General features: G+C 40.7%; 3 protein-coding genes across 4 annotated transcripts in view; 1 reads left to right on the top strand and 2 right to left on the bottom strand.

Annotated features, from left to right (window-relative positions):
- The window catches only part of LOC145444097 (sodium/potassium-transporting ATPase subunit beta-1-interacting protein 3-like), a 372,797-nt gene that overhangs the window by 79,717 nt on the left and 274,077 nt on the right, over nucleotides 1-19,003 (top strand). The window lies entirely within an intron of this gene.
- LOC145444077 (uncharacterized) overlaps nucleotides 1-19,003 on the bottom strand; it is a 192,172-nt gene that overhangs the window by 37,930 nt on the left and 135,239 nt on the right. The gene's annotated exons all lie outside the window — the stretch shown is intronic.
- On the bottom strand, nucleotides 82-18,231 carry LOC145444100 (L-selectin-like). Its single transcript, XM_080322032.1, has 3 exons — nucleotides 15,675-18,231; nucleotides 913-1,149; nucleotides 82-451 (listed from the first exon to the last, which is right to left on the bottom strand). Exons 1-3 carry the CDS (start codon nucleotides 15,754-15,756, stop codon nucleotides 282-284), a joined length of 489 nt encoding a protein of 162 aa, XP_080178158.1. The 5' UTR covers nucleotides 15,757-18,231; the 3' UTR covers nucleotides 82-281.

Raw genomic sequence — 19,003 nt, 5'->3', positions numbered from 1 at the left:
AAACAAGAAATCGAGTGGCAACATATCGCGCTAAGCTTGTAGAAAATTTTTACGTTTGATAAATCTATGGCAAATTATTCTGCTTTATTGTAGTGTACGAAGATGTACCAATATGTGAATTGTTGATGGATCTGTCAATGCGTCGGAACTGATATTTTAGTCATCACATCTCAAGTGTTGCAGCCAGACTAATCAAACTTTTGGTTGGCATTGCAAGTTCACAATCTGTGTAATCCATTTTTGATGATATTAGAAATTTCGGAAATTACCTCGCGGGCCACTCAAAACCTTCTCGCGGGCCACATGTGGCCCGCGGGCCACGGGTTGGCCGGCCCTGCTCTAAATCTATACCCATTGGAGCATTGTAGTTGACACTGGTCATTAATTGATCCTTCCGGACAGAAGGTAGGTTGATAGTTACTGGTCAATTCCTTGCGAATACACTTGATTTCTTGAAATAAAAAAGACAAATCTGATGGTATTTTGATGTATGATTAATAAATCACAGAATTATATTAATAAAAAACTAGAATAACTTAAATTCTACAGGCTGGAATTGAGTCGAATTTGTTTTGCATAGTTTTTGTAGTCAACTATTTCATGGGTTAGCCAGCAAAACCTGAAAAATTTATTTTTATAATAAATTCAAATTTTTCCAGCTCTGACAGTTTTACTTCTACCAGTCGGAATTCAGTCATATTTGGTATGCAACGTTACAAACGTAACAATCTAAGATAATAGCCGCAAAAATCTGAAAAAAAAATTATTAGAAAAGATGTTTAAAGAACCCTAACGTCCAGTAATGACCAATTAATATTTCTATACAAACATAGCATTTTCCTTTCCTAAAGCTAGAAAGCGCTGGAATGAAAACAAAATGTTAAATACATGCAGCCAAGGAGAATGACCCACCTTCACATTCGGGAAGATCAGGATCCCAAGTTCCATTTGTACATGTCAGTGTTAATTTACTGGTGCGGAGATCGATCGCGAAATGTTGTTTGCATGTGAAGGTACATTGACTATTTGCTGCTGCGTTACAACTCGGAGTCTTGTAGTTTTTCTGTTGCAGTGTTTCTTCAGTTATTGGTTCACATGACACCTGCTCTGGTGTGTCCGTACTCCACACAGGACTGTTGGTTGAATTCACTGTAAAGCATCATAATATTGCAAAGAAAGATTACCAATAAATGTAGTTGTACTATAATTTGTAGAAATGCGACTGCAACTATTGCATTGTCCTTATTTATAGGATGTTTCATCATGCTATTATGTATGTCCAATGACATTGTTCATACCATACCCTATTTCCAGTGCTCATCACAAATCACCATAGCCACGTGGATGACATGAACACTAGGGCTGTTCAGAAACGCCTTTTTTTCAAATTGTACTGGCTACTTCATAAAATTGTTAGTTTACCTAAATAAAGGCTACACAGCAATTTTGGCTCAATTCCAGCCTATATAGTGGCATTGCTAAAAGTGAAAAAGTTTTGGATTTATTGAATAAATATAAATATCAAATTATTACAAATTTTACTGGCTACCCATGAAATTGTTAGATTGTCTGAAAAAGCAAACACCCCTAATGAACATAAATAAATTGCGATTGGTAATCAGGCCGTGATGAGGGATGGGCAAAAGTGACCATATCCAAGTCATCTTGTAGCTTTTTACATCAGATGGCAATGAGCCTGTGATTACGATAGGATTAGTACTGGGTGAAATTTGGGACTTTTTTAGTCAAATTCGTGGTCAGGCTACTCAGAATTAAACCGCAGTTGTGCCGTTTAAAAGATTATCCAGGACTAGGTCACAATAGGGGGTCCATGCAACCACCCAAAATAATTTATGGATCTGCGCTAAAAACGGGTAAGCAACAATGGAGTTGGCAAAAGAGCCCTTAGAAAGAGTCTTGCAAATTTTAAAGTTATTACAGGCGAATAATCAATAAGCATGCCATGCCCTCAAATAATGTATACTTTTAAACTATGTTCCCGGCTAAAAAACTTTTGAAACATTACATTTTTAATGCAAATAGTTTTAGAAAGTATTTCTGATGTTGAATTTTCATACAAAATGGCTTGATTTAAAATAACTGAAATCCATCAATTCGTATCAATCACCAGCGTCTGATAAACTTACGTAGCCATACTCAACATGTATGACCAGACCGGGACGCTAACACTGACCAAGAGTAAGAGTTAATCAACTGATGTGCTCATTCAGACTTGATTACAGTAGAAAATACGGCCAACATAACTCTCATCTTTTCAACTACGACAAGCTATTTTCATAATGAGCATCTATCGAAATAAAATGCAAATCCTGGGGACGCAATTCCTTGCACCCCCTAACAAAAATGCAGCCTGGGGCTCGTACACATATGCCTACCAGTGGTACCACAATGACCACATACTGCATAGATTCTAGGCATATGTGTACGAGCATATGTGTACTCATCCCACTACTACTCCTTGCCTCTACATTTTAAGATGTTACAATCTATGCCATAGATTGTAACATCTTAAAATGTAGAGGCAAGGAGTAGTAGTGGGATGAGTCGAGTAAGACTCAAGTCAACTTTTCCCATTACTTGATTTGGAGAGTCAGAAATGTAGATTGACTCGTGTCTCAAAGGGAACCAATAATAGCCAATCGATGTCGACCAAAATACCTGTACAAGGTCCATGCACAGATTGTACATGTTTTCGACACGCCAGTGCGACCTGTAGGAGTAACTGGAGTAATTAAACGTTTGTGAAGCCTAGTTTTACTGAGCTTCCACTGTTTCGTCACCAAGAACTTGACCGTAAAAATTTCTTATAGCTTACATTGTCCTAGACCAGTGGTTCTTAAACTGGGGGCGCGCTCACCTTGGGGGGCGTGGAAGCAACTAAAGGGTGGAGCGAAGCCGCAGTCTACTGAAAGATGGCACGATGCCATCAAACCACCCGTTGACATTTCCAGGATTCTCGTGGCTCCTTTTTATTATTTTGTGATATGACAATAAGGGGGCTCGAAATTTTTTACTATAAAAAAAGGGGGAGTGTCCGAAAAGTCTTAGACTATTAGTAATCTATCTATAACAATGTTTTATTGTTCTATAGACTGCTCAGACAAACTCAGTTCCCATGGTAATGAACCTGTTGGGTCATTGGGAACACTTAGTTTATTCGTTCTGTTACTATTCTTTTTCGGTTCAAAATGCCACGCTTATTTTGGTCATTGTGAGGAACACTTCTCGGTATGGAGCATGTGGCAAAACATCCGTCTATTTTACGTAAAACACATCGGTAATCTTAGTCATTAAATTTCGTCTGTTATATATGAAACACGTTCTCCAAGATCAAGTTTCAATTAGAAGTAGCCTAAAAAATTCAGAATTTTGTTAAATAAGCTAATAGTATTAAAATGAGTTAAAAATGAACACCATGTAACAAATGATTTGTTACCGCAGTGACAGAGGAGGGTTAGTCTTCAATGTTCACGCAGCGACTGACCTTAGTGTACACTGTACATTGTGTACAAGTGTACACTGTACATTCAATCGCACCAGGCCTGGAGCAATGCGAGGCAAGCAAGCGTCTGATACATCTCAAATCTAGTTGGTGGCTGAAGTTATAGGCCTACATAACGTGCGAGAGGTATTGATCAATGATCATGCATAGTCGCCGGTCGCCAACAAGCCAACTTTCCGTCGGTATGCGGATTTGATGACGCCACTATAGAAATTAAACATGGAACGGCAACGACCGATTTTGCAGCTTCGTTCCGCTTCGCCGAGGCAGGAGTGGAGAATTGTTTTGCGTAAGCGACTGTAGGATTTCTGGCACTCCAAAAGCTATCTTCCCGAGCGCAGAAATTATTGAATCTGGTCTTGATCGAAAGCTACTGTTGCACCGATTCCGAAAATATAAATTAAAATAATGATCAGGCACTGATCCACCTAGAATCCGTCCTCCAAGTCTGAAATATCGGCATTGTTCGAACAATCGGAGAGTCGCAATGGGTCATTGTTATGGCCATTGTGTTGCGGTTACCCGATCGTTCTGAACAATGCCGATATTTCAGACTTGGAGGACAGATTCTAGGTGGATCAGTGCTTGATCAATATTTTAATTTATATTTTCGGAATCGGTGCAACAGTAGCTTTCGATCAAGACCAGATTCAGTAATTTCTGCGCTCGGAAAGATAGCTTTTGGAGTGCCAGAAATCCTGCAGTCGCTTACGCAAAACAAGTCTCCACTCCAGCCTCGGCGAAGCGGAACGAAGCTGCAAAATCGGTCGTTGCCGTTCCATGTTTAATTTCTAGAACGCCACAAAGGTGTCCGGTCAATACCGAGAATGCTATTACCGAGAATGCTATTACCGAGAATGCTATTACCGAGAAGGACAATACCGAGAATGGACAATACCGAGAATGGACATTACCGAGAATGGACACCACCGAAAATGGACATTACCGAGAATGCAATGCAGGCATGTTGTTACGCATATGAACAGGTCGTGCGTGTGCATCACGGCGTTGCCACATTCGGTATCGATTCTCAGGTATAAATTTTTCGACAACGTTCGTTACATTAGGCTAGATTCTTGGCATTGGCCATTCTCGGTAATGTCCATTCTCGGTAATGTCCGTTCTCGGTAATGTCCATTCTCGGCAATGTCCATCTCGGTAATAGCATTCTCGGTAATAGTATGGAACCCGCCACAAAGGGGTGATGTCATAAAATGGCAGACTTAACAAATAAGCTGTATAAATGCTAATAACTAGTATTAGGGCGACTGGAAAGTAGGGCTGGGCACAATGATTCAAGTAGTCGAATCGGAATCGAGAATTAATTTTTATGATTCGAGTCGAGTAGTAAAATACGATTTTTTCGAGCACTAAAATTATACGCTCCTCGCAACTGAAAGTTAATTTATTAACGAGAATTATTGTTTTGATACTATTTTCCACTGAGAAAGTCTTGAAATCATGATTGGCCGTGTCGCAGCATACGAGAACATTTCCGAAGTCATGATCTTGCAACAACATTGTCAAGAAGCGCATTGAAATCGGTATGGTCAAAAATACCAAAGTATCTTGAATGTGGCGTATAGCATTAAGTTTTTTGTGGTGTCATAAAAGGTACATATTTGAACTTTGACATAGTACATTCTGTTGTGGCGTCATAATGAGTGATACTCGAATAACCGACTCAAAGTATGCCCAAAAAAATTATTAGGCAGGCGTACAATGTACAATTGTACATGTACTGTGCATATACCCGCGCCCGGCACCTATGCATAGACCTTCTGAATTCGAACGCTGGCGTTAGGCGTCTTCAAATAAGCTACTGCTGCAACCACGTATAGGCTAGGGTTGCCATACGTCCGGAATTTCCCGGACATGTCCGGAATTTCACTGTTCAAACTAGCGTCCGGGAGGAATTCCTAAAATATGCCAAATGTCCGGAATTTTGACAACTTGGCGTAGACTCATAATTTTTTTCGCAAATCAGCCTAAAAACAATATTTTTGGGAATATTTATGCTGATGCATGATATTTTTCTTCGCGCTGCGCGCGATTTATCATCACATTTGTTGGATTTAATATGATGACTACCACCCACGCAAAAACTGAAATAAAATATAAATAAAAACAACCTTCATTACTGGAATAAGCCTAATTGTAATTGCAATTATAGGAGAACGATAGATTCCCAGAGATCGTCAAGGCAATTTAAATGCTTTGTTCAAAGATAGCGGTTCCAAACGGGGGGGGGGGTGGGCGTTTGCCTTTATTCTGAGGTTTGCGTATATGTTGAACGTAATCACCTCCCAAAATAGACCGTGAGTAAGTCTGGGCAAAGGTGCTGACTTCTATAGTAATCAGCTCGTCAAATTTTGGTCTGGGCAACGGAACATTTTCAAATTGGAGACGGAGTCGCGACCATAAAAGGTCGGTATCCACTGGATGTGGGGTGTTTATAAATCTCAGTGGTGCGCACCGGCATAAGGCTGATAAACAATCTTATCGGTAGGACATGAACATGACTTAACGATGTGCAATTACGCTCCCTGTATTTTCGAACTCATCATCCTCCACCAGCAAACTGTGATCATGTGGGCGGAGAGTAGTATCTATGGAACAACCAATATTATTGACTGAATTCATTCAAATAATTTATTGACCAGATGCATATAGAAACCAGATTCCTATAACAACCCCCGGAAGTTGCATAGATTAGACCAGGGGTGGGCAAACTTTTGAGCTCGCGGGCCGCATTCAACATCTGAATCCATTCGCGGGCCGCACTAAATAAAATTGTGATTATTAACCAAAACGCAATATTGGTATTTGATGATGAGGACATGGAGAGGACATGGAGACAATATATATGCCTATTTAAAACAAACCAAACATTGCTTTGATGATATCGTACCCGCGTCAGAATCAGTGGCGAGATTTCATAGGCTAGCCGACCTCGATAAGCAATTTGTCAAAACTGTAGAAAAGAAAGTCGGTCTTCGCGATTCTTAGAACAGGATTGAAATTTAAATCTGTGAAAAGCGATCTGTTCATAGATTTACTAATTCCACTTTTGTTTCAGTTCCAGGACACACACTGCTGACAGCATCATAACCATGTTATAAACACCCTATTTCTACGCATACAGAAAACGAATCTACCTAAGACACGCGCGAATCGTTTTTATTAAGCACATCACTAAAATAATTAAAACTGGGGTGACCAATATGAAATCACTCTCGTGATCCGAATTATACAATGCAATATCGTTTAGGATTTCTGTAATGCTTAGCAATTGAAACCTTTCAAACTGCGTGGGCCTTGAGATCAGGCTGTCGCGTCAGAAATTAAACATAAAAAATAACATAGGAAGTATTTACCTTTAGAACAGTGGTTCTCAAACTTTTCAAGACATGCCCCCCCTCCCCATATGATGGTAAAAGATTTCGCGACCCCTTTTCGTCATATCACAAAACACAACCAGGATGCTAGCAAACATAAAGGATAGTTTGATGGCATGGAAGGCTACGACCGTGGATGAGAGATTTTAAAATATGAAATGCAGACTAAATATATAGCAATAAGACTGAACAGAATAACATTCGCGCGAAGCGCGAAAAAAAATTCAGATGAGCTCAGCTTCGTCCCCCTTCAGATGCTTTCACACGCCCAAGGAGGTTGGAGGCGTGCGCCCCCCAGTTTGATAACCACTGCCTTAGAATTATCATGGTGAAATATACTAAGTTTAATCAAGTGCCTGCATTAATTCGATTATTAGCACGCATTTTATCAATATTTTTTATAAGTTTCTTTGGACTCTCGCGGGCCGCACAGAACGGTGTGGAGGGCCGCATGCGGCCCGCGGGCCGTAGTTTGCCTACCCCTGGATTAGACTATAGTGTGGGCTCAAAATGATTGTTTATTTGGGCGGGAAGGGGATGAAAGCATGTGCTTTCGGTCCCGGTTACACAACACACAGCGACATAGGCTACTTCTGAACCGGATCGTGACCATCTCTAGTCTATGAGCAAAGCTTTGCTAGTGTGACGTCATAACTCATTCTGAAATATACTAGTGGGCGCTAAAGAGTGTCCGGAATTTGGGTTGCAGAAATATGGTAACCCTAGTATAGGCGAACACGGGGGTCAGTAATCTGTTGTTTGGCGAAGTAGTAGGCTAGGTTGGGAAATAACCGATAGCCTAGGCCCTATAGGGAGAGAAATTTGATTCGGTAGAATTTTGTTCGATCTCACGTAGCATCCCTTATAGGTCGTTAAATGATGCAGCATAGGATAAAAAAAATTGTGTATTATCTACTGACTACCCATTCTTGCACCCTAACCGCTCTCGAGAAGACCCAATGTACTAGGCTTACGATATTTTGGAAATGTAAAAAGAGGACACTTTTTCAGAAATTTCAGACATGCAAAACTGGAGAAGAATTCTCAAAAACCGGTAAATTTTTCCCACTTCGTGATCGGTTGACTAAAAAAAAAGGTCATCATGAATTCCGCTCAGAGCTCAAAATAACGTTTTTCTCTCCACATTGCAAGGTGGATGACTAAAAAAAAGGGTCTTCTTTTCGCTCAGAGCGAAAATCATTGCTTTTCCCTCCGAAATACCCGCCGGAGCTTCACTTCTGCGCTAATTTGCGGCATATCACTAGCAATTTCCTCTAAATCTGACTTAAATTTTCAAAAAAAGAGGACAAAATCTCAAAAAAGAGGACAAAGGGGCGTCCTCCGAGGACACTTTCAAAAAAGTCAAAAAATTGGACAAATCCTCTTAAAAGAGGACGTATGGTAAGCCTACAATGTACGCTCCTAACCCCAAGGCCTATCGTGCGGTCTTGCACGTTGCACGCGAATCCCTAATTACTCTTACTCGCCTTGATAAGGCCTACTGTTCGCCACGGCACCGGTGTGGCTGAGATATGTATGACTTTGTTGAGAACTATTTTGTTCATTTGAGGGTTGAAAATTCAGCAACTTGTTAAAGTATATATCGATAGACAAATAATAATATAAAAGTATTTGACAATCGATTGATGTGAGCACTGAGCAGGTTACGGTGGGCTAGTGGTGCCAATACGAGTCAGGTTTCTAGAACAGTGAGTCAGGAAAGCAGCTAGATTTCGTATGAAACCATTCATCGATAGTGTGGTAATTAACCTGCAGCTCATACTTTCATATTTCAACAATGCCAGGGGAATAGAGCACCCCTGTGTTTGACCTTTTTCGTTATTGAGAGGAAAACGTAACCGTAAGCTTGACCTGACCTGACGATGCTAGGGACGCTAAGGGTGGCGGTGAGAATGGGTCAAGCTAGCCTTCTTTTTGAGATTACCGGGTCCATATGTTGACACGAATTCACCTAGTACCTCAAGATCAGACATGCCTCTACCTAATACCTACAGTCCTACACTCTCAATTCAGTCTTTATTTACATCACTTGCCCATTTTCGATGTTACTGTAGGTTATTACACATTCTGTTTGCAATCCGTCTTTTGAACATGCCAAGGTCGTGGTTCGATTCGACTCCTGCCTTTCGCTTCATTGTATCGCATTCTCGTGGTGTTTTGAATCAATGAAATCTCAAGTAAAGACGATTCTAATTCTGAACGTGACAGTTCTCAGCCTCGGCGAGGCATAAATACGCTTTCTAAATGTAGCGTGCCTGGCACGGCAGACCGACACCGAGACAGGGTATTCACGCATGTACTCGACCGCAATGAATTGATATTTCGGAAAATTCGGAAAAATCCCATGCTCTCGTTCGCACATACATTATGGCAGGGGCGCGCAACATACGGCCCGCGGTCACTCTGTCGCAATTCTCCACTACTTGCTCACTATGTCAAATTATAGTGACTGTCGTGGTGGTTTTTTCTTTATGACTCATCGTTCGCCACCTTGAGTATTTTGTAGTGCACTCTACCCTACACGTGGTATGGCGCAGGGCTCAATATGTCGAATGACGCAGTGGCGGTCGCCTCTTTTTGTTCGTCGTAGTTCTGTTTTGTTTATCGTTTATGTTTTGTCCTTTCAGGAAAACGAGTGATTTTTAACGTCACAAATAAGCAGACATGGGGTGATTACTTCATGAATGTAATCGATTGCGATTGCGATTACTTCTGAATAACGCGATTACGATTACGATTACGATTACAGCAAAATCAGGAAGTAGTCGATTACGATTACGATTACATTGGAAAAGTAATCACGATTACTCACGATTACATTTATTTTGCATCTTAGAACTAATATTAGAAGATTTATTGGAGACAATATAAGGATTGCGCTGAAAAGGCCTGAGATAACAAATTTCTATAAAAATGATGCGTCATTTGCTTGTTACGTCATAATGTACCCATTGCCCATTTTTATAGAGGACGGTTCATAGTAGGGATGGTGTGAAAGGTTCTGTGTGAACACGAACGTGAACCTCGTGACTAGGGCTGGGCATAATGATTCGAGTACTCGATTCTGAATCGAGTATTAATTTTAATGATTCGAGTCGAGTACTAAAAGTCGATTTTTTCGAGTACTAAAATTATACGCTTCTCGTCACTGAAACATAATTTATCAACGAGAATTATAGTTTCGATACTAATTTTCACAGTTGAAGCCTTGAAACCTTGATTGGCCATATCGTAGCATACGAAACATAGTGCAAAGCAACGAACGTGACTGAAATAGCACATTTCCGAAGTCATGATCAGCCCACAACATTGTCACCAAGTGGAATGAAATCGGTAGGTCGAAAAATAGGCCGAAGTATCTTTAATGTGATGGACAACAGGCATTATATTCTCTGTGGTCGCATAAAAGGTACATATTGGAACTTTGACATATTACATTCTGTTATGACGTAACAATGAGTGATACTCGATTACTCGACTCGACTCGAAGCATATTACGTGATTCAGAATCGAATCACTCAGGTACTCGATTTTGCCCAGCCCTACTCGTGACGTCATATTGCTAATTCCAACCCTATCTTTCAATGAAGTGATAGCCTATATTAATGTACATTGTACACGATACCTAGCGAAGACTCGGGCCACATAATGTCACATTGCTGAAGTACATATTGGCGTTTTAAACGTCGCTAAATGTATCAACCGCGGTTATCAAAGGATATAATAGTCTCCTAAAATCAATACATTCCGTCGCTTTGCCAACAATTTCGACGAGGACTTACCAGGGAATATAAGCTTACGCCTTTACGGTCTTAGCCAGACCGGACAATGTGTTCGGAGTCTGAGTGTTGCGACATTTATATTGAGCAGAGTGTAAAACGGGTTTCTATACTCGCTGTCGCTACTGATACCATAAACACAAGTTATATAGCAGTAGCCAGTACCTTAATCGCACGGATTTGGTTTTAATGATACAGTAAAGATATGAAGTCAAGATTGACCCCGTACGCTCGCTCGATTTTTTACATCAGAAAACGATATCAATGTCATTGATTGATTGAATAAGCATCATTCGCTGACTACGTATATCGCTCGTGATGTTGTGTGATTGCGGGTCAAGCGCACATCAGAGAGTCACTAAATATTCACAAACGGAAAGCTGGATATTTTGAGAAATTTTTTGCAACAAAAAAGCAAGTAAAACTTTTAAGGTTGTCATGGTGCATGCTCGTTTAGCGTTAATTTTTTTTATGCGCCATACATAGAGTGACCCGCAGTTGAAATGCAATAAATTTGAACCAAAGATTTTATAATGAAGTGCAAATTACAATTTATTGAAAAGGTTCACAGTGCAGAACCTACCAAGGTTCTGTTGTGAGCGCGAACCTCCAAATTTCCGAGGTTCACACACAGAACGCGAACGTGAACCTCACGTTCACACCATCCCTAGTTCATAGCACCCGCAACGATTTGCATTCATGCCAGGTCCGTAACTGCCGCACCCTAGATTCCCCAATAGAGTGGGAAGAGAGTTCGAAGGGGAATAAAAAGTAGTTAGCAAAACCAACATAAATTCTAGACTCTAGAGCAGTGCTTTTCAACCTGTGACGGTTCGCACTCGTGCGAATGACGAAGGTGGTGCGAATAGTGCGAATGAAAATCCGGATCAAGTGCGAATGACGAAGGTAATGCGAATGGTGCGAATGAAAATCCGGATCAAGTTCGAATGAAAACCGTGATTAATTGTTAGCTTTTCTGACGTGGAATAATTCAAATATACCTATAATAGGAAATATAAGATCAGTGTAACTCTTGTAGTTGCGACGCAATTGTAAAAACTTAGTACGACGTAGCTCTCACAAGCAGTAGTGAATTGATATTCGCGCACTCTAATTATTACGTAACCAAAAGCTTGGTTTGAAGCTGGTGTAGTGGCAGTATAGAGATCTCTACAATATCTATAGTGGCAGATATACAGTATATCAGCCCGTCCGAGCCTGCGACAGGCTGGAAAAATGACCGCAAATTGACTTTTTGCTTTCTTTCGCTAAACAATCATCATATTTTCGTAATAACTGTTCGATTTGCGCGAGGCACGAGGATAGTAGTAAATACCATCATTACAGACTCACATTTGCAAGTTACTGTAACGCAAATTATTACCCCTTCAAGGCTTATTAAAGTATTGACCGCAAAGGGTATAATTTTGGGTCGACACGGTGCCAGAGCTATCTGTTAATATGTATGTGATATTTATTGAATTTATTGCGAAAAAATCCTGCGATCGTTTTTACATATCCAAGATCCCTGTGTTGAGTACTGTGGCCAATAAGCGAGACACGCATTAAATGTGGCTTTATCATGAGTATTCATGATAAGATTTGTCCGACTGTTTTTCTGGAAAACATGGCCGAAGACCGTTGGGATGAACTAGTGTAGGGGTGTGCAAAGAGCGATTTCAGGCCCACCCCTTCTGCGTCGGGGCACATGAAGACGTAAAGTTTTGGCGAATAAACCGCTGATAAAATGCGGTGCCAAAAACAAAAGCGGCGATAAAACCTCGGTCTAAAAATTACCGATGCTGGATGGCCAAACCTTTCGAGATGGATTGGATATGCCCCGTTGTCTGCACGGAATAGTCCCGTTTTTGCATCTGAGTAGACAGTAGTACAACTGCGATACGGAGAGGAATTTCATTCGCCCTAATTTAAAATCGCGTGCGTCAGACATGTTTTGTAGAGCTGTGTTGGGTAGAATTGTGGTGCGCGCGTTCTGTATGTCATACATGCCCGTAAAATCGTAGCATACAACTGTAATATTAAAAATAAATTCCTTCTCATGGGTGAGGCTCGGGTCGCGAGATGTCACAAAAACTCAGATTTTGGTGGAAGTCTGCTTTACCGTTATTAAAGGGGCACTGCACTATAAAAATGATGTGGTCTCAAATTGAAGGGCAAAACGAAAGAAAAATTTTGGCTGCAGCCGTTTTCTTCAGAACGCCACCGTAATGGAGCTGTAATGTATCGAAATTTCCACGGATGCATCACGCTCCAGCAGTCACGCGGAGATCAAACTTTATATAGTTGTCAGCCGATGTTATGAAGAGCAAAAAAAAAGTTTATTTTTTATTGAGACACTTGGTAGCTTAAGCTACATAGTAGCCAATTTGTTGCCCATCTGAACAAAAAGTTGTTAAGTAGGCCTATCTTCATCTACAACGATTTTCGATTAGTTTGTGGAATGAAATTTATTTTACAAAAAAAGTGCAAACGGAGCACAAAAAGGTTGAAAAGCACTGCTCTAGAGTATTTTCAAGAGATTTATTTACCATGAAAATTTTTTTCGAGCTTCTCGATTTAAATGTCTCTAGATAGCTTGATTTTGAAATGCATTTACATCTTCCCCCCATGAAAAAGCATGTCTAATTTATAGAAATAGGAGTTTCGGTGCCGGTCATTACCCCGCCACCACAAACCAAAAGACATGTGCATAGTTTCGGCCAACATGCGAATCCACAAAGTGTGCTACTAAAGAATAACCTTGGCCGAAACTTAGGGTATGTGTGCACTGTGCATTGTCAATAGTCGCGCTGGGTGGGCGTGACTAATAGCCCTGTCCTTCCAATCTGATCCCACAATACAAATGCCTCGCGGGGCACCCACAGAGGATTAAAGACATGACTATTTGTGTGTACGCCTCACGAAGGATGTTCTTTTAGTCTGCTACATTTGGGCGACTACAATATCTTTTGATTATATAACAGCGCGGAAGTCACGAATTAAAAACATGCACTAAAGCAATTATAACAAGATACCAGATGTTATAATTATGAAATATGTGCCCCCAGCTCTACAGGTAAATCTGACCATCGGGGGCTGAGAGCGGATTAAAAATGAATAGTAATATTATGTAATTACCAATATTATTAACGAAATTCGGTCTTCAACTTGAAAATTGACAGCCCTGTGGGGGCCCAAGACCAACGTTTGGAGTTGGATACGAATTTCTGTTTTGGTCCTGATTCTGGCTGCAACCCACGCTAGCATGATATACAAGCGGATGACTATGGCGGCAGGTCCAAATGTTGAGTAAAGAATTGTGAAATAACGATTGACGCCCGTTTTAAGTGAAGTCATATGAGAATAAGCTAAAGCGAACATAAAATTCTGCCTTGAACTTAATACAGATACTGCAAGAACGGCTCGGTAATGATATATATCAGAAGCTGTTGATTTTTAATGCTTCGTTGTGGAAACCGTAATGTTTTATTTGACGAGTACAAAATTTCAATTCTTTGTCCGGTGTACGTACGTACTATAGGCCTATGCTGCTCGCCAAGCAGCAGCGGGCAAATTACGTTTAACTAAGCATAACCAAACATCAATACATAAGTTACTATTTGAAACTAGGCAGAGTGGTGATTAATTATCCTGCTGAGAAGTGGTGGCGTTTCGAGTGTATTGAAAACCTGATATACAGCAAGACGGGTGTTCGTACAATCACACTACTATGTACATCGAATATCTATTTACGAAATATGGATACTTTTTACGCAATAACAAGAAAACCGAATACTTCTGACGTAATTCAGAGCAGTGGCGTTTGAAAATCAGACGTTCATGCTATCACTAACCAGTTATAATATCTCTTCCTTCTGTACGAATGTTCGATATATGTCATAGTCATTGTACGAATAAAAAGTAATCGTTCTTTCACAAGGAAATCGATTAGATATGGGAAGTAGTCGATTACGAATACGATTACTTCGTAATTTTTTCGAATGTAATCGATTGCGATTACGATTACTTGGAAATGCTGTAATCGTCGTAATCGATTACGATTACTAATCGCGATTACCCCATGTCTGCAAATAAGATATTGATCCACTTGGTGTTCTTGTTTGATGTCCGTTGAAAATCAGAAGAAGTCAGCTTAATACAATCCTCGCCATTTTGGAGCGACAGTGACTGTAGGTTATTCATTCTTTTTTCGGACACAAATAATAGTAATTTTTAGTTATTCTTCAATTATTTGTGTGCGACATGCAGCCAGATGTCAAAGAACATGCCCACAACGTTGATCGACCACAGATGTCTTATCGATATTACTTCAACATCTATTGAAATACGTACATTAATAAATTCATTGAATACTGTTTTGGTTTATATGCTTCAAACTTAAAATTTACATTAAATACGATTAGGCATGGTATAGGTGGATAAATACGCGTTTAATGTATCAATTCAGGAATCTGGCCGGCCAAGTACTTCCTTTTCCCATATCCGGCCCGCCAACTGAAGAAGTTGCCCGCCCCTGCATTACATCTACATGCAATCTTCAGATGTAGGCTACGTTTAGATATTGTGATACATGACCTGTTTCTCGCTGATTTTATGACAGCATCACTTATAAAAACGATGCAAGATTTTGCAAAAACTAGCCTACTTGTAATACGTTGCAAAATTTAGATTGTAAAAATAGAGCCTATAGTTGTGGTTAAATAAAACTGCTCAAGTAGGAATCGCGGTAGTCTAAAAACAACCACTTGAGTGAGCTTGAGCAGGCTACTTCAGAAAAGCAGAAGTACTCACTCTCTCTTTGCTACTGACCACCTGTGGTGACGGTGTAGCACACCAACTCAACTTCGGCATATCAAAAATATCTATTTATCTAGTTTCCACATCCCGTAGGCCTTCACCACTTCGAAATGATTGACTGATGCAATAACTCACCGTTTGCAAACACAGCAGGTATAAAGTGCAGCACGTAAAACGTAGTTATAATTCCAGTAATTATATCCCGATTCCCTTTCATGAATTTAATCGTCTTTACAATCCAGGTGTGAAAATTGATTTGCAATAGCGTCAATTTGATAAACCATCTATTCTGTGAACATACCACGACGGAGATCTAAGTATACCGTGCTGAATGAATAATCTCCGCCTAGTTTCCTATCGATAAGCGACACACAATAAACCCTGGAAACCGCAAACTCGCAAAATCGCTTCCTGCTTCAGGCATTTGTATGAATGCCTAAAATGAGCCGTAATAGCATATAGGTAGGGTATATTCCCTTTACGAAGAGTCTGTGGATGGTAATGACACGGCTACGTATTGTCGATCCCGCAGTTTGTGCACAACAGTCTATTTTCATTTTCCTATCGCATGTAGGCTACTGGAGAACAGCATTCAATTTCGATATCGCATTTACTGGAAAGTTCAAGTTGCGAACCGTTCGTGCGATATCGACTTCTCGTTACAAATCATTTGAATGACTCCGGACACAATTTATCTGAGTGGCACATTGATGCTATAACCATTAGCGTTCATCAACACCTAAACCTGAACTCAACCTAAACCATTTTATACCAGGGCTCGGCAACCTCCCGCACTCTGGTCACGTCCGCCAACTGCTTTGATCCGCCCCGCGAATTTTTGCTCTTGTATATTCGTTCCGCTGCAGCCGTCCCCATCTCATAACATTTCAGTTTATGGATGGCGCGGATGACTCATTGGTACTAACGCAATTGCCAAATGAAATATCACAGCCGCCAAGACTATGTGACGATTTACGTATTGGTATGTTCCATTGGTGCGACACCAGCGTTCTTGCTGTTAAACAATACGTTTTAGCCTACTGAAATATTCATATGTTTGTCATGTTTGTGCATTTCCGAACAAAACAAAAGTTGTCACTTTGTCTTGACGGACTCAACGAACGTGCAACCCGTGTATCTCTACTGCCTTGGATGGAGTGAGGTGCGTTTGGTCATCCGCTGCAGATTAGTGATGTTTGTAGTACATATCATAAAATAATCTTGTGATGGCAGAGACAGGATGGGAGCTCAGTTCCGAGCTTTTTCAATCTCAGATTCACTCATTTGAATTCAAAGACAATCAACGTGGCGGGTGGTCACGGTTGTTCAGACTTGCGGAAAAACTTTGTGCAGGAACTCGCCAGCGTGTACTTTCCATACTTGATTGCTACATGGAACATATAGGCCTACTCCACCTTTCACCGATAAGCGTCAAAAGGTTTTAATCAGGCCCGTGACCAAAATTGAGTTTGATGTGTAAAATGGGCGGAAGCTACCCTGATTCCACGGCAATGAAAAAGCAACAGCAGATAACATAACATGCGTGCTGAAAATTGCCTTCAGAATTATTCACAAATAGTTTTAAACCTGTGCTCTTCAACCTTTTTCGTCGTGGCACACCCTTTTAACGTTTACTCAAAACTCATGCACCCCTGACCACATAGGCTATTACACCGATACCGTAGTAAGCCACATTTCGATTAGATATATAGAATACGGCCATGTTTCGACGCGGTACTGATCTCAATGAGTGCCGATTTATCACAGGTGTCGGATCCTGACTGCTAACACGAAATCGGGCTATGGGGACTAGGCAAGCATTGCGTATCAGTTCTCTTCTATTCTCAAATACGAGCAGTCCAAATCAAAAAATACGGATTAGCTTGGTCAGAATAGTAGGATACGTAATGACGAGATTCGCAAGATTGCTTGCTCGTCCGATAATAGTCGAATAGGGAAATGAAACAACAGTAACGAGTGGAATATATAGGTAAACGAGAACGGTCAGCGCAATAATTTAATAAACCAATCAAATTAAATGATCAAACGATTAAAACAATTGCAAAACCGTTGTATGGACCAATTCGCCGCGAAATGTTTGACGTCGCAATATCCTTCTCCTGAGTCGCAATAGGCAGCATTCCAGTGGAGAGTCGTCATAGCCCATCTGGACAAACAAGTAGCCTACTCATGTGAAATTTGCTACTGGGAAATTTGCACAACGGAGAGCCCTTGTGGTGTTCGGTGTTATCACTGATTTCTTAAGATCATATACTTTGGATATACATTCTACACTTGTGTAGAACCACCAAAATCGCGAGTATGAATGTCCGGTAAAGTAATTCGGATTGGATGTCTTTTGTCTAGTGGTGCGAAGCGCGAAAATTTTTTAACCTCTTGACTGAATTTCACAGATAATTTTGGTAGTTTCACATAGTACTTTCAAAATTTTAGTCATTCTCAGCCCACGTGATCAAATTAACCGGTAGAGCTTCGAAAAATTTGGGAACAAAATTATTGATTCGTGTTCCGGTTTTTATTAATCACTTTGTTGCATGTTGGTATTTCTTGACCTCCCATCGCAGGATTGTCGGTATAGTCAAATGTGTTGGAATCGCCCGAACGCAGTGGTTCCCAACCTTTTTGTCTTCATTCCCCACTTCAGATTTATTCTGAGCCTTCATTCCCCACCAGGACCGTAACAGCCCCGCCAAAAAGACGTTGGTCTTGGGCCCCCAGAACCCCCCCCCCAGCCCCGCTGAGCCTGTACGCTTTTCCCTGCAACTTATCAGCTGCATTTGGTCTACTGTTTAGTGCGTCGCCTTACTGCGCGCTAAGCGCGAAAAATTTATCTAATTCGTGTTTGAATCGGAGAATATGATCGGGAATTTCATATAATTAGCTATCAATTTTTCATCTCCCCTCTGCTCACGTAATCAGATTTACCGGTAGAGCTGAGTGAGGTGTGTTGAAAAAGGTAGAACCCCTAAATAAGAATTGAACATCTTCGGGCGGACCCGTTGGTATATTGACTTCGTTACATTATGCTATTTCGTGATCTCCTATATCTGCTATGTCAAAAGATATGGAATCGCCAAAACTAAAAGGCACACACGATTTCAAATTGGTATTGCTTTACTGGCTAATTATTTTTCCCTGCGGGATGGCATTTGTCCTGTGGGGTTCAGATCGCTAGAACAGGAAAATTCGGCGCCAGCCAATTAAACATATATATTGTATATATATCGAAGTTTTGGGTCACCACAAGGGCATTCCTTCTCGGCCAAGGCCTTCTCGCTGCTGATCGTTCTGGCACACTTCTCGGAGATGTATGTTACATGGCCTATAACTTAATATGCCTTGGTGCGTCGTGGCGCAGTAATGACCGACGCCGAAGTCTACATTTATATAAATTCTACGTAGTTTCGTGGGGAAGGGTGCCCAATATTCAGACATTCGGCAAT

This window comes from Botryllus schlosseri, chromosome 8, assembly GCF_051294905.1.
Source record: "Botryllus schlosseri isolate E-star chromosome 8, Bs_hap1, whole genome shotgun sequence".
NCBI lineage: Eukaryota > Metazoa > Chordata > Ascidiacea > Stolidobranchia > Styelidae > Botryllus > Botryllus schlosseri.
Note: the sequence above shows the minus strand (reverse complement) of the source record. Positions and strands in the feature narration are given on the sequence as shown.

Excerpts from the sequence above, each read along its gene's own strand:
- LOC145444100 (XM_080322032.1), bottom strand. The coding sequence starts at position 15,756 with ATGAAAGGGAATCGGGATATAATTACTGGAATTATAACTACGTTTTAC. Across the intron at positions 1,150-15,674 it reads ACCTGCTGTGTTTGCAAACG|TGAATTCAACCAACAGTCCT; the intron begins GTGAGTTATTGC and ends GATGCTTTACAG. Across the intron at positions 452-912 it reads TGATCTTCCCGAATGTGAAG|AAATCAAGTGTATTCGCAAG; the intron begins GTGGGTCATTCT and ends TTTTATTTCAAG.